The following is a 26,218-nucleotide window of genomic DNA, read 5'->3' as shown; positions in this document are numbered from 1 at the left end:
ACAAACGGTGTACGCACAGAACAGAGGGGCGGAGTGAGCGCAGCTCATGATCATTTAAAGGCATATGCACTGAAACGGCGTGCTGAAAACAGAGCTGTTTTTGACCAGTTAAAATAAGTGTTTTCTTACAATACTAATGAGAATTTTTAATTAAAGTATATTACAAACTTTTAATTTAGACCCTAAAGAATCATACTAGCTTGTACAAAAATGGCATTATATGACCCCTTTAAATAAAAATCTGATGCACTATGTAGACATACTTTAACAACGCAGACACCCAGACCACTTACGGAAATTAAACAAAAATGGTTCAATAATTTATCATTGATGCCAGAGGCTTGAGCAAATTAAAATATGACCACTTAAATTCACATATCACATACTTTACATAGACATTAGCCAATCAAAACAGAGGTCATGCAGACATCTCAAAGGTACAGTGACAAAAATCTGCCTCTGTAACTGTGAAGGGTGGATAATGGTCAAGATAAACTAAATTAAGACTAGATTTTGGTAAAAGAAAATTTGCTGTTATCATAATTAGACATGAATAAAAAATAAAATGCTGTAAGTGTGTAGTATATGCCCCTTTAAAGGGTCTGTGGAATGTAAAGATGTCCGAGACCCACCTGAGGTGCCCGGCTGGCAGTTGCATTGGTACATGTTGACCAGGTCAACACAGCGTCCTCTGTTTTGGCAGGGGTCACTCTGGCACTCTCGTATCTGCTCACTGCAGATGGGGCCCATGTAACCTGGTTGGCACTTGCAGATGAAGGTAGCAATTCCGTCTTCGCAATCGCCATGGTGACAGGGTTTAGGTTCACAGTCGTTAATGTTTTCCATACACAATGGCCCTGTGAAACCTAAAGAGAACAGCATACAAGACAAGGAATTAGTACAATAAGCTCAGATCTGTGAGAACATTTACTAATAACTTACAATGAAGAACACTAATATATTTTAACTATGCAGTTTAGTTATTAATTTATATATATATAAATAATGTTCATTTGAAAATTGTGTTGTTAATGCTTTTGTCTATCCTTCCCCTTTTTGGTCACAGTGTAGAATGCAGATTTTTTCAAAAGAGTTTATATCGTTACCTTCAGCACATTCACACTCATAGCCGTTAGGACGGTCGAGACACTTGGCCCCATTATGGCACGGCGTGCTGGCACACTCATCAATGTCAACTTGACACATTTCCCCAGTGAAACCTGTGGTCAAATTCAAATTCTCACATTCAATATCATGTTAAAGAACAGTACCTAGCCCAGCATATATTAAGGGGTTTCCACACATACAACTCTGTGCAGCAACAAAGCGACAAGAAGTACATAATTTTTACTGAGATTTGCTGATATTAAACGACATGAGCGACTGTTGGCCATGCAACATATCTGAGTTGCAACAAAGTTTATGCAAATGATAATATCATACTGTTAAAAGTTCATGTTATTGTGGCTGATTTTATTTATTGCAGAATTCAGTTGTTAATTTTGTTCATGGTATGAATAATTTTGCACTGCTGCCATTTATAAGCAAACATTTCCCCTCTAGAATGAAAAAAAAAAAACCTTGTCAAAAATTAGATAGACATCTTGTTTATACTAGTAATAAGAGCCACTAGAGGGCCTCAGTAAACTTCCAAGAGGGTCACAGGATGATCTAAAATGATTCACAATTAAATAATATTATTCATATAATATAAAATAATATTATTAACATATTAAAATAATAAAATAAGACACCCTATCATTCAAACATTTGGTGTAGGTAATATTTTAGTGTTTTTTCTGTAATAATGTTAATTCGGTCACACTTTAGTTTAGGGTCCAATTCTCACTATTAACTAACTATTAACTATGACATTTGCCTTTGCCTTTAAAGCTGCAGTCCATAACTTTTTTGAGTTCAAAATGTACAAGAATTATATAATGAACGAGTACATCATGAATCCATTTTCCAGACCGTGTTTTTGTCTTATCCTGAACAACTACACCTCTAATAAGTGTTTATATACAGACTATTTTAGACTGGTTCGAGTCATACCACTTCAGAGTAGCCCAGTACCTGTGTGACTCGTCATAGACATATACAGAGAGAAGTAGCTCTGGCTAAAATGTTCTTCCACAAGATGCATGCAGTTCTGTTTATTAACCGGTAGAGCACCAAAAGTTACGGACTGCAGCTTTAACTCCTAATTATTACTGCTTATTAATAGTTAGTAAGGTAGTTGTTAAGTTTAGGTATTGGGTAGGATTAAAGTCATGCATAAAAAAGGCATTAATATGTGCTTTATAAGTACTAATAAACACCCAATATCCGAGTAATGTGCATGCTAATAAGCAACTAGTTAATAGTGAGAATTTGACCCTAAACTAAAGTGTTTAGTTTAGCTACCGTTCATTATGTTTATTTGATCAAAAATACAGTAAAACAGTAATATTGTGATATTTCAATTTAAATTTGTGACATATTACAATGTAAAATAACTGTTTTCTATTTGAATCTATGTTTTATCATTTAATTTAATCCTGTGATGGCAAAGTTGATTTTTCAACAGCCAAAAAGTTGTGCTACTTAATATTTAACAGTGTAAATAATATTATTAATATTGTTGATAAATGATCGAACTGATTTAAAATGCCAAAACAAATATGCAATCATGATGTAAACTGAAATCATATTTCTTTTATTACTTTTTCCCCTCTATACCTATTTTTTTTTAAGAAGAAGAACATGCAGTTCTTGAAACTTCTGGAATCACAAAATGAACCATGGTTAATTTATTTAACTATATCGACACTCCTAGTTTCTGTTAATAAAAAAAAATGGTAGCTTTGTCATAATTACAGCAGAAAAACCTCATAAATCTTATATATGGTGGCCTTCAAATATTGAGGTTGACAACGTGGGCTATTCGAGTCAAAAGGTTCAATGCATATTGTACTCACCTTGAGGACACTCGCAGACGAAACGGCTGACTTGGTCTAGACATCTACCGTTATTGAGACAAGGCGAGCTGGCACACTCATTAATGTCAATCTCACAGTGCAATCCATCAAAGCCTATGGGAGGAAACACACGCACACAGTCACCAGATGAATATGAGGACATGGAGCCAAAAAAGTGTCAACATGCACCTGATTACAGTGTGTGTGAGTCTGTGTGCAAGTACCTGGCATACAGATGCAGGTGTAATCTCCTATCTGGTCCAAGCAGGTGGCATCATTCAGGCAGGGGTTGGAGCCACATTCGTTGATGTCCTGCTCACAGCGTGGACCGGTGTAACCCGGAGCGCAATTACAGGTGAACGAGCCCTCTGTGTTCTTACATGAGCCACCATGCTCACATGGGTTTGGCCCTGATAGATCGAAAAATAAAGCCAGAGAGAGAAAATTTAAGCAGGATATAAAAATGCCTAAAACACTGTGATGTGTGTATGAAGGGAAAATGATAAGAAATAAAGACATACGAAACAACAGACAAACAGAGAAAAGGAGAGTTGTAAGAACTTCCTGCAGACTGTCTCACCGATGAAACACTCGTCGATATCCTCTGCACACGTGCTGCCCTTGTACCCCGAGGGGCAGTTACAATTGAACTTGCCATTGACGGGGTTCGTGTCGCATTGAGCTCCCATCTTACAAGGGTTACTGGTGCAGGCATCATCAATGTGACAAAGCAAACCTTGAGAATGGAAATAATCGCTTTGGTTTCTACAACTGATTTGAGATGTTTTTAGTGTACACTATTTTACATTACATTACATCATTACATTATATCACAGGTCATTTTTAGGCTGTGTGGTTGTTTTTACTGACCAGTCTTGCCAGAAGGGCAGCTGCAAACGAATGAAGCCACGCGGTCAATGCAAGTGGAGCCACTGGTGCAGGGCTCAGCTGCACAGTCATCAATGTTTTCGGAGCAGTCAGGGCCGCTCCAGCCATTCACACATACACAGTTGTAGCCGTTGCGTGTGTTACTGCATGTGCCTCCGTTCTGACAGGTGTTGGGCTGCAGTCTGCATTCATCCACGTCATCGGTGCAAAATTGACCTGGAAACAAAAGGGTCACAATTTCAATAGGACATTTTAAAGGAGGTTTGACCAAAGGTTCTGGCAAACATTGAAAAGTACGAGTTGTATTAATGTTTCCTTAAATTGATTCAAATAAACAATTCACCAATTTCAGATTGTCAATTTTTGCAATGAATCAGTGAATAAACATGAATCAGATTGACTGAATCATTACAAAAAAAATTGTGGAAAAGTGAACTAGAGGGAACAAACATGCATAAAAACACAGAATAAGATGCTATAACAGAATATAAAGCTATTTCTATACCAGTCCATTCAGGTGGGCACTGGCAGTTGTAGGTGTTCACTCCATCCATGCATGTAGCTCCATTCTGACAACGGTGATTTGGACAATCATCAATGTTCACCTCACAGTTTGTTCCATTAAAACCTGAACAGGAAAATCAGAGAGAAAATTTCCTCAATAACTCACTCTCAATCCCAGGTATCGGTAACACAAAGGTGCTCTGTCTCGCTTTGGCATTATTAAACGTAATTACTCAACTTTAAAGCACGAGGAGACATTTCTCACGGCTCTTGTTCTCTGCCTGAGGTGAGAGAAGAGTTTTGGCCTGTTGATTTGTTTTGCCAGCATGGCTCTCTTTAAATGCTAAACTGATAAACGTTAATTTAAAGTATCTCTGTGTGTTGTAGTCCCAAACAAATACAGAAGCAACCAGCATCTGATTCAATAAAGAAACATGTAAGTTTGTTTTGACTGAGATTAAATGAAGCTTTTTTTTTGTATTTGGTGTGAGTGATATAAGCTAACATTTATATCATTATATTTATTTGATCAAAACAATAAAAACAGCAATATTGTAAAAATATTTAAGAAATATTTCTTATTATTATCAATGTTGAAACCTTTGTGCTACTTTATTTTTGTGGAAACCGTGGGACTTTTTGTGAGGATTCTTTGATGAATAGAAAGTTTTAAAAAAAGCATTTATTTGAAATAAAAATATTTCATTTCTGATAAATTTTATGCATCCTTTTTGACTTTTGAATGGTAGTGTATATCACACATATTTACATATATTTTTTTGTTGCTGTTGATACAGTATGTACACTACAATTAAGCAATTTGTTAAGAATGAAGAAAAAAAGTATATAGTATAGTATATTTCTATATTATTTAATAATTCCTGAATTAATTTAATCCAGCTGATTGCTTCTCGACAAGCATTAGTAAGAAAGGTTGACTGTAACTAGTAACTAGACTTAACAGTAACTAGGGAGCAGGGCTTAGCTAAAGGTGTCTAGTTGTGAAGTGATTGGAACTCCTATTTCCTATGCAATGACATTTTGCATTTTTCAGTTTTAATCGGTTTATCGCCAACTTTACCACTGCTGTGGTAAAATCTCATCAGACATTGGTCAAAGTTGGCTCAGCTCCAAGTGGACAAGCTTGGACAAGTTCCATTTTAACAATTTTAGCTTCTGTTCAAATCCTGTCATTTTTTTTGCTATGATCAAAATAGCTATATATTTCCTCTTTGATGGAACAAACCTGGCAGACAGTGGCATACATAAGTCGTGTCCGTCATCGGTCGACAGGTTCCACCATTGAGGCAAGGGGATGGAAAGCAAGGCACGTAAACGGTCTCGCAGTGGGGGCCGGTAAAGCCGGGTTGGCAGTTACATCGATATGAGCCTGGGGTGTTCAGACACATGCCTTCTTTCTTGCACAGAGATGGGGAGATGGCACACTCATCTGTGTCATTGAGACAATGGGCGCCATGGTAACCAGGAGGACAGGTACAAGAGAATTCGCGGTTGGGCAGAGCATGGCAGGTACCACCGTTGGCACATGGGCTAGACAGACATGTGTCCTCTTGCTCACAATGCTGACCTAAGGAGATAATGTCACCGTAGAAAAACAACAACAACAAAATCGTCAATATGTGCGGGTGTTCATCCTGTACTTAAAATAGTTTTTTTTTTTTATGAAAAGAAAAGAAAAGATCTAGTGAGCTGCCATTTTTGTGCATAGACACCTTTGAATGTTCAAATCCTACAATACCCAAAAATGCTGTCTAGATACACAACCAGGGTCTCAGAAAGATAAAGAGAGAGAAACAGAGATGGGAAGCAAGAGAGAGATCTGACCTGTCCATCCGCGGGCACACACGCATTGGTACTGGTCGTTAGGGAGAAGCGAGCACTTCCCCTCATTGGTGCAAGGGTTGTTGGGGTAGCAGGTGGAGTTTTTCTGGATCTCGCAGCGCTGGCCCGCGAAGCCCAGAGGACAATCGCAGCTTGGGCTCCCGGGTACGCCGGCCACGCTCGCGGTGCACTCTCCTCCATTCAGACAATATCCCACATAACAAGGGTCCTTGTGCTGACAGTACTCTCCTAAAAAACCAGGAGCACACCTGAAACACACACAGAAACAGGGCACAAATATTATTCAGGGTCTGTAAGAGAATAATTAATGGTCTAATTCCAACGTTTTGAGATGAGTCATGCAACATAATAGGAAACAGTGTTGTATACTGTTGTCTGCATGGTGTAAAAATCTATCTCAAGAATCATGCCTTATCAAGACGGCATCAATAGCAACTTAAAATATATATATATAATTGAAGCATTTCAAACACATAAGAAATAAACAAAATGCTGCCATTTGCATAAATGTTCATAAAAAACCAAGAGAGCCTGTGGCAAGAAAAACAATTATTGCAGATTTGCATTGAGTTCAGTGTTTGCATTTTCCGTTTATTTTGATGCAGTTATACAACCTGAGTTTGTGCAAATGAGACATGGTCTCTAAAATGTTACTATTGAGTGTAATCCTAAACCTAATCCAATATATAAATATACTGTGTGTGTGTGTGTGTGTGTGTGTGTGTGTGTGTGTGTGTGTGTGTGTGTGTGTGTGTGTGTGTGTGTGTGTATTTTTTTCTCTCTCTTAGTATAACTCTTTTAGAAATAAAAATGTAGTACTGTAGGAGCACAATAAAGTAAATAAAGATTGTGAAAGACAATATGATATCAAATGCAGATGCTGTTTCTAGTTGTCTTTCAAAGTTCTTGAGATGCCACATGGGATGTGATGCCACAACGAGGCCAGAATGAGGGTAATAGTATATTAAACCATACAGAATGAGTTTCATATCATTTGTCACAAGACAGTGAGTTCTCCAGAGATTTCAGCACATGACCAGTGCTCACAGGAAATTACATGATTGCAAAATACGATTGAGGGGAAAAAAACCCGTCTGCCCTTCTGTCTCTTTCTCTCTATCCATTCGACCCCCCCTCTCCCCTCTCCCCTCTCCCCTCTCTCTCTTTCTTACTTTTTTTCCTTCTCTCTATCCATTCGACCACCCCCCCTCCCCCCATTAATTTTTTAGATCTTACTAAAGTTTAACTGTCTCTCTCTCTCTCTCTCTCTCTCTCTCTCTCTCTCTCTCTCTCTCTCTTTAATATATATAATATATATATATATATAGATAGATAGAGAGAGAGAGAGAGAGAGAGAGAGAGAGAGAGAGACCATGACAGTTAAACTTTAGTAAGATCTAAAAAATGTATGACCATGACATATAGCCTATATATATATATATATATATATATATATATATATAGAGAGAGAGAGAGAGAGAGAGAGAGAGAGAGAGAGAGAGAGAGAGAGAGAGAGAGAGAGAGAGAGAGAGAGAGAGAGAGAGAGATAGGGCAAATAAAGAAAAATGTTTTTAAAAAGTTAATATTAACCTTAAACAACTCAGTTGCAATGCTGTGTAAAGTGTTTCTGTGTTTGACACACTACAGCCTACTGCCATGCAGGTGCCGGCCTCCCAGAGGACGGTCAGGTAACACAGATGAAGGATAAAAGAAGCCCCTTTGACAATGTGTGTGTGTATATGTGTGTGTGTGTGTGCTCTGAGTAAGAATACACCCCCGGCGACCCTCTGGTCACAAGATCACAGCGGTGCTGACACTCAAACAACAACAAACACACTTAAACCCGGCGCAAGCAAACAGCCTGGACTCAGGGGAACAGGCCTCTTTCAGACAGTTGTGTCACTTTATACTATTCAAAGACATGAAGGGATTTTCGCTATGTCTCCACTTTGATTTCACCAGGGAAAAGCTTGTTCAGACTAGGGATGTGCGCAACGACTAATTTCGTAAATGTTTAAAAGGAAATTTTAAAACAGACTACTTGAGTAGCATAAACCTCCCCCGCCATAGACATTCTGTATATGTGATCAATTTGAAATAGACTACTTAATCTATGAACAGTCAAATCCCATATTTAATGCCGCTAAAAACAGGTCAGATACATGCGATGTGCTTGCCTTGCATTATCATTGTATACTAAACGTTCACTTAAGCAAAGTTAGCCATTATAGACATATTTATTCAAATCAACTGAATCAATAGGCAGCACCGGACCAGATAGTATATCAAGCCTATAAACAAGATTAATTGTTATATGCAAGTTTGACATGACATAGAAAAAAATGGAAAAGTTTTGTGCAGGCTTTAAAATACTCCATCACCATGCCCATCTTCCAAATGGACATTTCTTTGAACCTGCCACGGGAAAAGAGAAAACGAACGCATGCAAAATTTGAGGTAAAATTAAATTATTTTGTTTTCCGCTCCAGATTTACACTTTTACAAATAATATAATTGTAACATTAACATGACAGTAATTAAAACATAGCTTTTGTAAAGTATAAAGCAAAATATTTTGACCTCCCCTCGAAAACGAGATGTCACATCTCAAGGGGTTTTCCTCTTAACAATAAATTTCAAACATTAAATGAGAAAAAAAAGGGAAACGGTTAGTATTTCCAAGTCTACTAGCAGCAACAGTAACGCTTAATCAACTAATCGAATCTCGCACATCCCTGGTTCAGACCACAATCTCTATTCTGAATCATGGTGATTTATATACACAAACATTCACAGATTGCAAATCTAAAAACCAAACGTCTACAAAATAATGGCTCTGGCAGCTAAACTCATCTATAGGTTTCTTTGTTATCCTTCATGCATTTCACTCTCCCTTCCTCTGTCTCCACCTCTTTCTCGCTCTTTCTCCCGAGGTGTCAGATTTCTACAGATGGTTCATATTAGCACTCCTCTCTCTCTGGCTCACTGACCTCTGCATGTCCCATCCACGAGGCCTGGGGTGATTGGGTGGGGGAAAAAACTCTTTCTAGCTCATAATTCTACGAGGCACCTCATCAAGAATTTGATTTCAACCCACTCACTTCCTCATGCAAAAATGTCACCTTGGAGTTTGTCCCCCTACCCCCACGGTACTGAGATCATCTAATCTAAACCAGCCGATGGTCGAGTGGGTTTCACCAAGAGTGGGCAGAATTTGACATTTTTCACCCCATTCACAAAAGGTAACTAAAAAAGCTCCTTCTAATCCTTGCTCCTTTCTTTCTTGAGGAAGAGCTGGCCGTATTTATAGAAGCAGTCAGCCCTCCTCTACATCCTTGGCTTTCTCTAAAGCCGAACGACCACAGGAAAAACAGAGGGAAAAAGAGCGGAGGCTGGGGGAGGGGTGCAAAAATCAAAAGAGTAACACAGACAGGGAGGGCTGAACCACAGAAAGAAAGAAAGAAAGAAAGAAAGAAAGAAAGAAAGAAAGAAAGAAAGAAAGAAAGAAAGAAAGAAAGAAAGAAAGAAAGAAAGAAAGAAAGAAAGAGTAACAAGTAAATATAAAAGTAAAAAAAAAACAAGTAAAAGCAAGTTTTGTTTCTCCTTTCTCCATTTTTGAAAAAAATCAACAAAAAAACCCAGGAGGACAGAAAGAGGGCAGGGTGGAGTAGGCAGTAGTGCTGTGGTAAGACTGAGCGTGACTTCGAGTACATATGTGCTATAAATCTGATCTGAAAACAGCATGTCTTGAGCACTGAATCGACGGTTCTCTACTCTTTACATACTCCTCCTTAATATACTCTTCCTCCCTCGCTCTTTCTTTTTCTGCTTTCTTCTATGGTCTCTTTTTTTCACTTCACTCAGTTACTGTACCATTTTCGTCTGTGCTTTGATGAAAAGCTTCATTGTTCTAGTGTAAAGTCTAAGCTCCAAAACACACACTGAACAAATCTAGACTTAAAGAGCATATTGCAGGTTAAAAAAAATATCTAAATTAATATCTAACCTTGTATGAAAATACCATATGAAAAGGTAATGCAGGATTTAAAATGTTTTAAAACGACATAAGGGCACACATTTAGTAGATAAAGTGAGCGTTTCTTTGACTGCTCGTAAAAACCGTTTTTTTTTCAGCATCGCGTCATTTTACGTCACCAGAGGGAGGGAGCCTCAGTAGCGCAGATAGGTTTGTATTCAGTACGAGCGGGTAAATTTGCTTTTTTATACTCAGAATGACAATTTGGAATGTAAAGAACAACATATTATGCAGTTATTTGTTTTATTAGGAAAATACCATATCCATAAAAAGAATTGGGCTTTTTTTTCACGTTTTATAAATGACTTCACAATGTGAATATGTAAAACTGTTCTTGTGGCATCGAATTTAAAAAAAGTCAGTAAGAGCGGTCGTGAATCAGTGTTTTCGGTAGTTTTTATATTTTAATTTATCATCGTCATCATTGTAAATTATTGTGTTTGTGGAGGTTGCAAAAACTCCGGCCTGTCAGGACATCGAGTCAGGTTTCCTAACAAGAAAAGGGACGGTGCTGTCTATCGTGCCTGTGTGCGGTTTGTGCAGCTGTAGAGACAGGATTTCTCTTCCGCATCGGCTTCCAAAAACGCGATCGTGTGTAGCGTACACCAGATCTGAGGAACAAAAACGTGTATATCAGGAATAAAAATATCTATCTGTCTCTCGATGAGCTAAGTTATATTACGTAACGTTAGTCTGGACGGATATTAATGAGCATGACATACACGCCTGATCAAAGCTTATATAGTTTATTATGTTATTGGTAAAATCCAATACTCCTAGATGACCAATAATAGCTTTGCTATTACGTAACTGATACGATGGTAATAATCGATATACACCTCACATTTTACCAAACAGAATGAACGATGCACTGTTAACTCTATTACACTATTAATTAAAACTCACAGTGAACAGCATTAAATATAAAAACACATATGCCTTACCTTTTTGTTGCAGTGCAGTTTTTATTGCAGTGGTATCATGTTTTGCCGACAGCACTACAGTCCTCATTTTTTTATTGCTGCTTCCATTCTCCTGATTGCTATTATTTAATTTCTTCTTAAAAAAACATCCAGGGAAGATTGAATAGGCCTGTTCTTTTAATGTTTACTCAGTATCTGACAGCTAGGCTAATCAAAAATACGCGCGATTAAGTGATGCAATAAACTGCGGCTGCGCACACTCACTCCACACAAGTTTTTTTTATAATAATACTTTTGCAATAATGTGTGTCACCTCTGACCGTTGTTCTGTCTAACATTTAATCCTGGCCTGTCCCTGCTCTCTCGGCAGCATGGCAGGCTCATAATTGTAAGGCTGTCGTCCGTGGTCTGTCATACGAGTAAGTCCGAAATGTCATTGCGATCCATGGTTTTCCTGTTGTTTGAATGGTTTGAATCGACCGCTCTCCCGCCCGTTACGTCACGCCCGTCACGGCCATTTTCAGATGCGGAAGTATAATTCTCTCACAAAAACGACTCCAGAAGCCAATGTAACGTATTTATAAGTATATTTTAAAGAAAATCTAATTTCTACATTGTTTTTCTATACATTTACTCGTTGGGTCCTCTAACCTGCAATATGCCCTTTAACAAAACTTGGCAGTACAAATCCACAGCTGCCTTGGGGAAAGAACACAAATTAAATGGACCAATTTTAATGTAATATATAAATAATTATGTTAATGTAAAAAAATATAATAATAATAAAAACATAAAATTGTTAAATTACAAAAAAAAAATAAACATTTTAAAATCTTAAAACATTAAATATCTTAAAAGTTAATAAGAAAATATGCAAAACTAGTTTATAAAACAAAAAACAAGAGTTAGGACAGAACAAATGTATCATGCTAATGTATCAAATAAAAATAGATGTTTCACACCGGTTTCCCCAAAAATAAAGATAATTATCAGCAATTACCCAGAAGTCTTTGTTCTAGATGACAGGAAAGGTGGTCTTCACCTTCATACATCCCCTGGAGGTTATGAGGTCAACAACACACCCATGTACACAACGATGGCTTTACCAAAAAGAGCTGACTAACCATCATTAGTTTAACAGATGGAAATATTTAACACAGGGGCATAACCCCCCCCCCCCCCCCCCCCCCCTCCCTAGAAAATTCAGACAGAATTTGACAGAAAATTCTGTCAAACTGATAAGGTTCCAGATGCTTAAATAATATAAAATACATCATATATCCTATGTAAACTTAATTGTTAACTAGGCTATTACTTTATTGCAGTTATGTTATCAACCAACTTTGCATGTGTGGATGGTAGGTAAGATACCACAAAAGATAATTTTGCAAAAAATAAATAAATAAATGAACAAACAAACAAATAAGTGCATGCACGCAGAAGCATGCCCTGGGACCTCACTAAAATGGTTAAAACTTCAATCCCCCAATGTTCAAACCAAAACTACACCCTTGATTTAACATGCCAATTTTAGAAGGTCATGTGACCTCCAAACATTTGCAAATGTTTTAATCTCATTGGTTTGTTCGCTGAGTAGCTGAAGAAAATGCAAATGTTTGTTTCATATTTCGATAACAGCAATCACCAGATATCCATGGATGAAAAACTCCTACACTATACTTTTCAGGAATCCTCATGCAATGGAATGCTAACACGCTCTAACTCTCAGAGTAGTTAGTTAGTTAATTGCTTGCCATTTACCAGAGGGCTCTCATTCCATGAGCCTCGTGGTGCTGTAATTGTAGGGCCAGTTCCCCTGGAGCAACGTAGGGTTAAGTACCATTCTCAAGGACAAAATGCTGATAAGGGCCCTGCTCAGGATTGAACTCACAACCTTTGTGTCAGAAACCCAGATTCTTAATCATTACAGATCTCCCTCTTCCCCAGTACAACAGTTAGGAAAGACTACAAAAATCAGAGAAATCACAGTCAAACCTGTAGGCTGAGTAACCTAAAACCTCAGCAATGTTAACACCCCAAGTTATGTGTGTGGGTATGTGTGTTTGTGTGTGTCATTGTTCTCATAATCATGTCATCTTTCTGTCACTCAGCTCTACTTGTCAGCATGGTGTGTCGTGGGTTTAGGGCCTGGTTGTCACATTTCCCACTATTGTGTGAGGCCTCCAGCGATAGGAAACATTTGTGAGAATTTGTGAGAATGTTTTCACTACACTCAGGTTCGGTTTGACATGGGACCGCCCCTTCTGGCCTACAGCAGTTGTTCGCTTATATTTGTTGGCAAGGATGAGAAACTTTTGTCTCATGATAAAGTGTTTCATACCAGAGTGTGGTTCAAACACGTACCCACGTTCACACTTATACAGATTGTGAGGCCTCAGACTACAGGAAATCAAACTTTACTTAATAAGCTTAGTAGCAATCTGTGCAAAAAGACGAGAGAAAGAAAGAGGTAGCATGTTTACTGTGTGATACATTTTTTTTATATATATATATATAAATGAGTTCATGTGGATATTTGGGATAAGGCAGAAAGTATAAACGACATACAAACTGTTTAACTGCTTCTGTAGCTTAAGTGGTAAACAAGGCGCTAGAAATGCTGCAAAGTTGCTCTGGATCAAAGAGTCGGCCAAATGAATAAATATAATTGTAAACTATAAGTTCATGTGTACAAGTTTACTCAGCTATACTTAGGGGACAAAATTGTTCTCAGAAGTCACACAAACCAGTCAATGGCTGCGTTTACACTGGCACAAAAAATCTGATCTTTTACTCACACAGATCGGAATTTGTTGCACACGTGTAAACACAAAGATCCGCATCCGGATATTTTCGCATCCGATTTGAGCCACTTCCAAATGTGGTTTTAAATCAGATACATATCCGATATCTGGACATCCGACCTACGCCTGAACACGCATATCCGATTCCCCTTTGAATTCCAAGCCACCACAAGGCGAGGACGACACGTTTATTCACAAAGATAGCTTTTTAATGTTGTATTATGCGGCAGACGTGCCTGTATGCGCTTGCTTACATTTTTTTATTGAGGTGGGAACTTTATATCTTTGTTTGCACAAACACCGAAACATTCAATAGCTGTTTTTTAACCTCTGCCCGCGTGACTTTTATAAATAAAACAGCTTCACTACTGAAAGCTACATTATATTTCTCAGCAATGAGGTGATAACTTCGCTGTAATTAAAACAACAAGCTTCACTATTAGGTTACTCACTCGCGTAAGTGCGCGCGTTCTCTCTCTCGGTCGCTCGCTCGCTGTCTCTCTCTGGTTAATTCATTCGGATTCATTAAAAATATACTACAGGGCTACTACTTTATTTCACTTCAGAATTCTAGATCTGAGCTATAGATAAACGAAAAAAGATTCCGGACTAGGCTATCTGTTCCGTCAGATTTTGCGCTGCAAAACATTCATGAGTCATGACAGCTGTTATCTTGTCCATGCTTAAAAATAATCATGACCATCCGACATGAATTATGTAAATAATTTTAATTGCACGGCCAATCAAAACCAGGGTCTACCATGTGTGTAGTCAAAAGATCACCGAAAATCATTTTGGGCAGGAATTAATGTAAACACAGATATCGGATACCAGTCCTGTCTCAAGTTAAAGCAGCACTAGGTTACTTTTCAACCTTCATAATATATTTCCAAGTCTCTTGTGATGGTACATCGACTTACAATAGGTTGAATGACACGTCTGCCATAGCCTGACGGGGTCTGTAGCGTTTTTAATCGTACTTTTAAACTTTGGGTTTCGGGTAGTAACCGGCGAACAAAGAGAACTACAAAATTCTACTGCTTTACGGCATATACGTCACTTCCACCACCACCCCCACTTCCTTAAAATCGGACGTGCGAGCCAAATGTTATAGTCATGGCCGAAGCAGCACAAAAAAACAAGAAAGCAAAGGTTTTATCGGAGCAAAGCAAAAAGAGAAAAAGAGAAAGTGATCGCGTTAAAGGCAGAACGAGGATCAACATTGGGCCAGCATTTTCTCGCTGGCGTGAGCTGAAGGAGGAGAAGGGGTGCCTGACCGATGCGGACTTGGCAAAAAAAAAAAAAAAATCAAATGAAAGCCTGTGTTTAAACGGCGTGCACAAGTTTGGTAGGGGCTACATTCTTGCAAGTAAATATATAAGATGTACAAAATCATATTTTAGGATACCTAACATGTCTGTGATATTTGTTTATTTGTCTTGCCTCAAGCTATAATGCAAATTGATTTGTAAAATTTGCAGATTCATTTATGGTAGCTTGATATTATAATATTGACGATATATGGTTATTATCAACCACTCAAACATTGCATTGAAGTATCATATAGATTCAGTAAAACGGTAACCAATAGACTAGGCTACTATAATGACGCTGGCTTGTAAACGTGATCATCGCGATCATTTGTCGTTAGAAAAAAAAGAAAACCCATGAAATTATATTCATATGACATGCTGAAATATATGCCACTGTACCTGGGATGAAGACATTTCACACGCGACGCAAGCAGAACACCTGCATGTGACCTCCTCCTACAGTGTTCAGGGCTATCATGGTTGTCAACAATTGCACGTGCATGTAGGATGACAGAGTTTACGACAGTAGTAGAGGTCTAGAGGACAATACTGTTTCCCAACTGTAGGGGGACCCCACCCCGAGAGCAAAAGTTCCCTGGTGTTACTTTAATGTAAACAGGCGGGCCAAAAAATCGGTTATGTTCAAAAGATCGGATCTGTGCATTAAGACTTGCAGTGTGCAGCCAAAACTTCCCTTAAAGGACACCCTAAAAGATAAAAGATGTTTTGTTTTTCACTTCAGAAGGCACATTTTTTTATTTATGAATTATTGTTATAATTATTTCAGATCTGCATTACTAGGCCAAACCCAAAACTTGTGCTCTTTTTAGCAAAAAATTCTAATTTTGTAATGTCAATAATTTGCATTTAATCTCATAACAGGATTAAGCTCATAACAGGATTAATGGTGCAAATCTGCAGTAATTAAAAAAATGTTAACCCAAACTTTCCTTACATTTAACATTGTAACAAAAATGTTTCTGTCATTGTCGTCTGATGGTCTTAAAATGTTTGTTTGCATACAAATAAAATATTCTATACTTGTTGAGCTTAAATTGCAATTCAATTCCCACCATACATAAAGCTCAAATTTTTTCAAACATCCAAGACATTAAAAGAAAATCATATTCAACAAAAAATAGAAGCACATGGTCTGGCCAGGTATTAAAATTTGCAAAACACTGACATTGTACTGAGCTTATATAAAAACAAATACAAACAAAAAGTTTACGCTATGTCCTCACTTAGCTAGCTAAACGTGTGCGTGGGGGTGTTTGAGTAAATCACGGCCTCTGCTTGCCACTCTTCACACACAGCTGAGTTGTTGACTTTAGCTTGAGTGTTATATACAGCATTGGGTACATGTTACTGAAGCGCCTACACTCTCTCTCTCTCTTTCTGTCTCTCTTTTATGACTAGAGCTTCTGGTTGGCAGATGCTCTTCTTGAGGCCATTACACTTTGAATGTGGCTTTGAAACAAATCAGCCCAGCCTGTAGGCACATAGAGAGACAGAAAGAGAGAGGTGAAAGAAGGACAGGGATGATAGGGGGGTAGAATAAAAAAACAGAACAATACAGCATGTTAAGAGAAGGGATGATATTGCTCAAAGATTAAAAAAGAGAGAGATAAAGTAACAATGAAAAAAGAAGGCAAAAAAACTTGAAAAAGAGGTCATAAAGGAACAGAGGACAAAGAGAGAGAGAGAGAGATGATTGACAGAGAGTGGTATTGACAGGGTAATCTCTCTTTCTACCTCCTCTATCTCTCACCAGCAGGCAGACACATCTCCAATTTCACCCTCTTGAGCGCTAAAAGACATCTCCGTACAGCTCCTCTCTCCCTGCAGGCACATTCTACCTGTCAGATCAAACAAACGCCAAGCTGACTCCACTCTCCCTTCTGACCGAGAGGGGGAGGAATGGCTAAAGGGAGGGGGGAAGAAAGTGAGGGGTAAAAATTAATAAGTTTGCACCCCTTACGCAGGCCAAGACAAAGAGATCTTGTTTGATGTGGAGGAAGGAAAATAAGATTCTGGACAGAGAGAGGTAGTGAGCTCAGGTATTCAAGCCAGTCTCACTTCTGCTCTCAAAACACACACACACACACACACACACACACACACACACACACACACACACACACACACACACACACACACACACACACACACACACACAGCTATTCTCTTACTGCTAACTCACTCGCTCTGGCTCAGATCAGTGCAGATCCATTTGCAAGTTGCAAAATCCCTGACTTGATGCAGGCCTACAATCGTGCTTCTTTAGGAATGTGCAAAAAGACACTACCAGGGTTGCCAACTTTGGGACTTTGGCTGGAGTGAGACTGTAAATTTTCAGTGCGCGCGCGAAGACATTTTTTGGTAACCCTAATTTTAAAAATGTCAGTCCTTGTTTACTTAGTATAAACCCTGATTTATGCAACAACAACAAAAAAAAAGGAATGGAAACGTTTTTTCAAAATGTACAATTCATTTATTGATTGCACTATAAAAAAAATAAAGATAGAGGTGGTTAAATAACAAATAACAAACATGTAAAACAACAACATCTAAACAATAAGAAATCTCAAAACAAAAGGGACACATAATAGTTAGGGATGCACCGATATGAACATTTTGGCCGATACCGATAACCGATAATTCTTTACATTTGAAAGCCGATAACCGATATATTGGCCGATAAATCTAAATTAAAATTTTTATATACTTGGATAGCCTGTATAACAAAAGGCTCACCATTAAAAGCCTTGTCTCAAACACTTTTAACATAAATCAAACCTATACAATACAGTATAGCTTTGAACCAGTGTAAGATTCCTTATCTTTTAAAATTAATTTTACACTCATATGGACAACTTTCTTTATTAAAAAATGGTACTTTATAATAAAGTTTAATTTTGTTAGCATTAGTTAGCATGACCCAACAATTTTATAAAACATTTTTAAGAAAGTTGTATCTGTTAACATTAGTCAATGCACTGTGAACTAACATGAACGCACATATTTTATTAACTAACAATAACAAAGGCTATTGCTCTCTGTTAGTTAATGCATTAACAAATGAGACCTTATTGTAAAGTGTTATCAAAAAATCTATTGCCTAACAAAAAATAAAATACATAAATAATGCAAACAAGTCATTGGATAACATTGGGCTGCATATAAAGAAATGCATGTCCCATGGATCAATAAAATGGAATCGCCTCCGCACGGACAATAAGAAATTTTTTTTTTAATCAAACCATATCGTTGATAAAAATGATACGAGAACAAAATAATGTTAGTTATTAATTATAACGCAATGTTTTTGAAAAAAATTAAACATTTTTAATATTACATTGATAGTAAACATCTTTAATAGCTTAGTTACTGTTTCAAATGACATTGCTGCGTGAGCTGCGCGCGCTGAAGCTGAAGAGAAGGTTGATTGCTAGAAGGTTAATCAACTCAACGGTTGCTGAAGAATGCAAACCCAAAGAATTTACAAATGTATTACAATAGTGAATACAATTATAATTGTATGACAGTCCCAATCATAGCTTTTAATGTTTTGCATTGTTGTTTAATCTGCGCGCGCTGAAGCTGAAAAGAACGAGCACCGGTAAAAACTGAAGAACATTTCTAGCAGGTTGTTTAAATCCACGAACGAAACGCATCATACCGGTATGTGAGATTAATCAGATATTTATATTACATCAACTTTATATTACGACTTATCTGCGCAAAATGACGTGAATGCATAATCGAACTTGTGCTGCTCATAATGTGTAGGCTAATCCCTGTTCTGGACGCGCTATTCTCACAACAACGCGCTGAAACGGCAACTAAACAGAGAATTCACAACGTTTTATTACAATAGTGTTCTCATTATAATGGCATGTATATGACAGTCCCAATTATAGTTATAAATGTGCATTGCTGTTTGAGCTGCGCAACGCTAAAATGATCAAAGATGATCACAGCAAAGATGATCACCGGTACAATGAAGCGCTACTGCATCGTTCATGAACTCAACCAAACGCATCCTATATTAGATTAATCATATATATATACATAAAATAAACATATTACAACTTACAATGGCGCAGAATGCTGCGAATGCTCAAGAGAACTTGACTGTGCTTGTCATGAAGGCTAAACTCCATAGACGCGCTCTTTCCGCCACAACGCGCTCGTCGCGCTGAAACACTGGCGAACAACAATTCACAACATTCTTTTGCGTGTTTTTATTATAATGTTATGAGCTATGTGACAGATTTTTGCTGCACATGTTGCACTGAACTGTATCTTCCTTTTCGAAGTGAATCCAATCATTCAGAACCATCATGGCGAACAGCGCGCATCTCTAGATCGTAAATAATCTATCGGCTTTGATATATCGGCCCAATTTTCTTATCGGACCGATAACATCAAAAAAGATCATTTATCGGCCGATATCGATATGTGGTCGTTATATCGTGCATCCCTAATAATAGTTACTCCACCTCCCCAGAAAACCACAACACACAAGTTTCACAAATTAGGCCTGTTATATGCATAGACGGTTATATGCCACAGTGGCGGTTTGGCCTGCAGGGTTCGATCCGTTCATGAACAATCCGTTCATTGCGTCTGTCACGTGACAAATGAACGAAAGACTCCGAAGGTAAAGTAATTATTTATGTTCCCTGTAAATTATTTTTGACTGCATTATAATGATTTCTTAATTCAGAATATGATAAAGACTGCGTAGGTGGATGTGTTTGGGGAATTTGGCTGTTAAAAGTATAACATTTAAAGCCCTTTAAATGAACGAAATGACTCAAAAAAAGATTCGTTCATTTTAATGAACGAGATCGAACAAGCGAGTCGGTAAAATGATCCGAACTTCCCATCACAGTGTGCCATCAAGTGACAGTCTGTGGTGTCTGTCTTGTTTAAGCCAATAACTGAAAAGGTTCGCTCAGCATCCGCATTTGAGTGTGGCAGGCTCAACACAATCTGGACAACCTTTGATAATTTGGGGAATTTTAAAATGCCACTTGCCTGATTTGCCAAAACGTAATTTGTACCATGAGCCTATTTTTATTGAGCAATTAGCTAGCCCACATAACGCACGTCAGACGTTTGCAACTATAGTTGAAGTCTGTACTCTCGGCACACAGACTGATAAGGCAAGGCTACGACACTAGTGACAAGGCACACCATTTTATTATCTGCTTACCTTGATTATCATCCAAACTTTCAAACGTGCATCAGTGGGCTCCGACTCCGAACCTATGCTCTGAATTCTCTCTGAACTTTTCACACGCAACTGACGTTTAAGGTGCAAGGTTTTCAGCGAATCAACGATCAGAGAAATACTGCCGTGAGAACGTTGTAGGCAGATGTTACAGCTGTGGGCCTTAAACGCCTCTCCTGTCATTAATACGCTGTGGTCTAGTCATCAACAGAAAATTAACGGATTGAGGGGGGAGAAAAATGAATTTTGGCGTGACTTTTCTTGCGTGTGCGTGAGAGCGTGAGATTGATACTGAAAGCGTGAGTGTCACGCCAGATGCGTGAGAGTTGGCAACCCTGCACTACCGTTCCAAAGTTTGGGGTTGGGAAGATTTTTTAAATGTTTTTCAAAAGAGTCTCTTATCCTTACAAGGGCTGCACTGATTTGATTACAGTTTTTCTGAAATGCTAAAACACTAAACCCCATTCTCTGAACCAAATTCTCAATAGTCTAAACCAATTGGTCGAATAAATCACTCTTTCTGTAAAACATTAAAGGTGCTCTAAGCGATGTCATGTGTTTTTTAGGCCAAAACATTTTTTGTCACATACAGCAAACATCTCCTCACTATCCGCTGGCTGCCTGTCCCCTGAACACACTGTAAAGAAACGCGATCTCTGTAGACAGCCCATGCTTCACAAACAGCACCAAAAACAAACTGCAGCGACCCGCTCCCCAAAACATAACAAACTGTTCCAGCCAATGACCGACAAGAAGGGTTTGGGGGTGTGGTTTGGGGGGTTAGTGTGCGGATGAGGAGGAGGGAGGGTCTAGCTAGCCTCCGTTTTGTTTGACAATAGTTCGAACGTCAACAAGAAGTGACGTCACCCAGGATCGCTTAGAGAACCTTTAAACAAGTTCAGGTAGTTAAAACACTGTTTGCAAATCTCATGCACTCTTTTTTCAAAACTCTAACCATATTTTCACTCACTAAAACACATTTCGCACTGTGATACACTCAAGTTTCAAAATGCTAAACACAGGCAGGCAAAAGTTAAACACAACTACAACACAGTTGTCATCGTTTACACACAACGACTCAAAATTGTTCACACTTATTTCTAACGATGTGAGCAAACCAACAGTACATAATACAAGTCAGTTCAGAGTCCCAAAATTGACTCAAAATGTTGCACTGAATGTTGATACCAACAATGGATGGAAGCAATATACAGTTTTTCTGAATTGCTAAAACAGTAAACCCCATTCTCTGAACCAAATTCTCAATAGTCTAAACCAATTTGTCGAATAAATCACTCGTTCTGTAAAACATTAAACAAGTTCAGGTAGTTACAGTTTTTTTCGATTGCTAAACGACAGTGAGCACAACTGGAGCTACATGTGCAAAACTCTACAGTCTGCACAGCAGCAGTTCATGTGGACCAAACACTAGTTCGTTTTTCATTGCTTGAACACAGTTTTCAAAACTCTACACACTTATCCCATGACTTTAACCACAACCTGCACAATACTGTGGATTTACAGCACTTTGTTCAAATGCTAACACACTGCTGTCAAAACTGTGAACCACACATTCAAAACAGAATAGATTTCAGCCTTGTGCCTTTCAAACACTGCTGACTGCAATTTCAGCTGAACACCTGTGGCCTGATGCTAGAGAGAGCCAGGATTAGCCCCTCAATTATTTGTTCGAATAACAGTATGCACTTTTAGTTTCTACCTTTGTTTTCTCATTACTGTAATTCCGTAAATTACTACAGGAAGCAAACTGCTAATTTTCATTTACCTTAAAGAATTGTTATGTTCTAAAAATTTAAATAAATCATGTGAAAGAATGTCACTCTTTTCTTTGAAGAAAATATTACTTTGTATGAAGTCACTGAAATTGTTCAAACTGTAAAGATGAAAAGTTCATATTTTCTGTATTGGTGTTTGATGCTAGTGTTTTTACTCAGTGTGTTCTGAGTGTGTGTTATCTCAGTGAGGGTTGTGCAGAGTGTTTGTCTGCATGAGCCTGTTTTGAGACATGTGTTAAGAGTCGTGTTGCTTGGAATGAGTTTTGCAGTGATGTGAACTGTTTAGCTCAGGGGACTGTTGGTAGTGCAGACTGTAGTTAGAGTTTTGCACATGTAGCTCCAGTTGTGCTCACTGTCACTTAGCAATCGAAAAAAACTATAACTGTTTTGAGAACAGTGACCTGAGTTTGAAGAAATGTGTCAAATTGATTAAGAAAAACTGTAATTGAGGGGTTAATCCTGGCTCTCTCTAGCATCAGGCCACAGGTGTTCAGCTGAAATTGCAGTCAGCAGTGTTTGAAAGGCACAAGGCTGAAATCTATTCTGTTTTGAATGTGTGGTTCACAGTTTTGACAGCAGTGTGTTAGCATTTGAACAAAGTGCTGTAAATCCACAGTGTTGTGCAGGTTGTGGTTAAAGTCATGGGATAAGTGTGTAGAGTTTTGAAAACTGTGTTCAAGCAATGAAAAACGAACTAGTGTTTGGTCCACATGAACTGCTGCTGTGCAGACTGTAGAGTTTTGCACATGTAGCTCCAGTTGTGCTCACTGTCGTTTAGCAATCAAAAAAAACTGTTAAAACACTGTTTGCAAATCTCATGCACTCTTTTTTCATAACTCTAAACACATTCTCACTCACTAAAACACATTTTGCACTGTGATACACTTAAGTTTCAAAATGCTAAACACAGGTAAGCGAAAGTTAAACACAACTGCAACATAGTTGTCATTGTTTACACACAACGACTTATTTCTAATGATGTGAGCAAACCAACAGTACATAATACAAGTTAGTTCAGAGTCCCAAAATTTACTCAAAATGTTGCACTGAATGTTAATACCAACAATTGATGGAAACAATATAAGAGGGAGAGAAGGAAGAGGATGAGTAAGAGGAGGTGAACCAGCAGGAAGAGGATGAGGACGAGGAAGAGCGAGATGTGGAGAATGTTGTCAAGACTGGATCTGCTTTAGGGGTTTTCCCTTTGCCTGCAGAGATGACATTTTCTGTGATGTGGACAAAGTCCTCCGGCCAGACCAACATGAAGACATGATGCTGAAGCAGAATAAAAGTGTACTTTACTGTAACATGCTTTTCATTTAGAGTTTTTTACTGTAACCTTTTTAGCTTTTGGAGTTGGTTACTGTATTTTCACAGTATGCAAGTGCAAGTATACAGACATTCAATACCAGGTTATACAATATTCAGTACAATACTATACTTGCAGTGCATAGGCCTACAATTTATTCACCATACTAATGTAAGTTGTTATTACTATACTTTTCTACGTAATTGCAAAATTTGTTTACTTTGTTACAATATACTTTTTTTTTTGTAACTGCATGCTTTGGGTTCTGTGTTCTTCATTTTTTGATGTAGTGTCTAATGAATGATCTGTAGTATCTAAAATATTGACTCGCTGTGTGTATGATCTAAAAGCATTGTTTGATTTTGAGCACAGGAAAAATGGTTTTGAGGCAATTGCTTGTTTTTGCCAGAAGAGTCAGAGGTTCTGTGAATATGGTTTGAAAATTTGGTTTTGTGTTTAAGGCTTTGAGAAAGTTAGTGATGGTTTCAACAAGAAATGTGTTTCAATTCAGAAAAACTGTAAAATAAAGTAAAAACACTAATATTGTAAAATATTATTACAATTTAACATAACTAATTTCTATCTATTTGAATATATTTTAAAATCTAATTTATTCCAGAGATGGCATAGCTGATTTTTCAGCAGCCGTTACTCCAGTTTCCAGTGTCACATGATCCTTAAGAAATCATTCTAGTAGGCTGATTCTAATCTGTGCTCAAGAAACATTTCTTCTTATTATCAATGTTAAAAACAGTAGCGCTACTTAATATTTTTGTGGAAATAGTGATATATTTTTTCAGGATTTTTTGATGAAAAGAAAGTTAAAAAGAACAGCATTTATTTGAAATATAAATATTTAGTAACATTATAAAGGGCCTATCACACTGAGCGCAACTAAGCGACACAAATGTACGACGCAATGACACTCTTGAAACGAAACAATAGATCCCTATGGAGCTATTCACACCAGGTGTGATTAATCACGGCGCGACAAAGTGAGATTTTTTTTTTCCGACCAGTGTGTCGATTTTTTCCCTGACGCCCTGCAATGAAATTGGCTATCCAATTAGATTTGAGCTTTAGATCACGTGCCCGGACCCGCTGCTGTTGCACAAAAGGGCGACATTGGTGGCACCAGTTTGAAAACCTGTGTAAACACCAAAGAAAAGTATTTCAAAGAGACAAGAGAATGGATGTTGAGTTCTTGATTTCATTGGTGTCTGAGGACAGATTTATTCTGACATGTTTGCTTCATATTTCTTTATACAGAATATAATTACTATTCATTTTCAACTGAATTATGAGATCTAATGAGCTTGAAACAGCGTACAGAGCGCTGTGTGTCTTCTTTCTTCTGGGTGCGCATGTGTTTTGAGTCAGAGAGCGCTCATTCGGTCTAGATCTGTCAATCATATCAAGTAAACATAACTCCAGCCCTTCCGGATGACAACGTCCTGTATACTTTCTCGTTCTGAGTTCCATACATAATCAACTGAGAGAAACATTTCTACAGATGAAACATGAAGTAAAATTGATATACGATTACGACAATATATGTTTTTCATGCGGCTCAGGGTATTTTTATTACCATAAGGATGTTTACATGAGAAATGCTAAGCAGGTGTACCATTCAGTCCATTATAAAACACTACAAATAATGCATGTCTGCCCATTATATAATCAAAATTTAGACTTTAGTCGGTGCCGATGGCCCTGTGGTTAGTGTGCCGACATATGGCGCAACTGAGCCTCCGGCGACCCGAGTTCGATTCCCAGCTCGAGGTCCTCTATCCCGTTCCGTTCCCCTCTCTCTCTATCCCTCACTTTCCTAACAAAAATATCTACTGTCCTATCCAATAAAAGACACAAAAAGGCCAAAAGACACAAAAAGGCCAAAAAACATAACTTTAAAAAAAAATCTAACTTTTGAGCAAAAACAAGAATAATCTCATAAATTGTGATGTGTAGCTTGATGCTAATTGTAGCTCTAATGCACCTGTTCCCCAGCTGCGATTATATTTTATGAATTCTCGTAAGCTAAACCTACGAGATACACAAGGAAAAAAGCATTCTTGATCAGCGCCACCTATCGTGCAGGTGTGAATTAGCTTGAGGCAATCAATCATTTCGAGTTCGGTGTGAAACCACCGTTCGTCTGCGATTCGCTTTGCTTTATCGCATCGGCTCAGTGTGAAAGGACAGTAACTGTGTGAAAAGGCCTTAACTGTGCCAATGCCGATATATCGGCCAATGGAGATATTTAAACAATGCTAAATATCAAATATAAAAATGCCAAAAAATATACCAATATATATTTTTTAAATATCTGCATCGGCCAATACGTTTGTTTGTTTGTCCAACATGTTGGAAGTGGGACTTTTATTTTGACAGCACTGAGAACGCCAGCTCTGAGAATGGGAGCACTGTGTGCTCAGGCAGTCTAACAATTAGGATTTTTGAACAGGCACTTGAAATAACAAAAACGGTTGAAGACTGTTGCTTTTGCGTGCTAACTGCTAACAATAACAGTAAGTTTCAGACTCAGCAGAGCTACTGTAAAACCTTCTCTAAGGAGTTGCA

General features: G+C 38.0%; 1 protein-coding gene across 1 annotated transcript in view; it reads right to left on the bottom strand.

Annotated features, from left to right (window-relative positions):
• notch2 (notch receptor 2) overlaps positions 1 to 26,218 on the bottom strand; it is a 71,392-nt gene that overhangs the window by 18,756 nt on the left and 26,418 nt on the right. The window contains exons 3-11 of the mRNA XM_056252334.1: positions 6,198 to 6,463; positions 5,599 to 5,940; positions 4,354 to 4,476; positions 3,831 to 4,064; positions 3,541 to 3,696; positions 3,185 to 3,370; positions 2,961 to 3,074; positions 1,107 to 1,220; positions 633 to 866 (exon numbers count right to left, since the gene is read on the bottom strand). Coding sequence (XP_056108309.1) covers positions 633 to 866; positions 1,107 to 1,220; positions 2,961 to 3,074; positions 3,185 to 3,370; positions 3,541 to 3,696; positions 3,831 to 4,064; positions 4,354 to 4,476; positions 5,599 to 5,940; positions 6,198 to 6,463 — 1,769 coding nt within the window. The remainder of the gene's footprint in view (positions 1 to 632; positions 867 to 1,106; positions 1,221 to 2,960; positions 3,075 to 3,184; positions 3,371 to 3,540; positions 3,697 to 3,830; positions 4,065 to 4,353; positions 4,477 to 5,598; positions 5,941 to 6,197; positions 6,464 to 26,218) is intronic.

This window comes from Rhinichthys klamathensis, unplaced genomic scaffold (genome assembly GCF_029890125.1).
Source record: "Rhinichthys klamathensis goyatoka isolate OS25496 unplaced genomic scaffold, OSU_Roscu_1.1 h1tg000094l_1, whole genome shotgun sequence".
In the NCBI taxonomy this organism is placed as follows: domain Eukaryota; kingdom Metazoa; phylum Chordata; class Actinopteri; order Cypriniformes; family Leuciscidae; genus Rhinichthys; species Rhinichthys klamathensis.
This window is presented reverse-complemented; position numbering and strand designations above follow the sequence as displayed.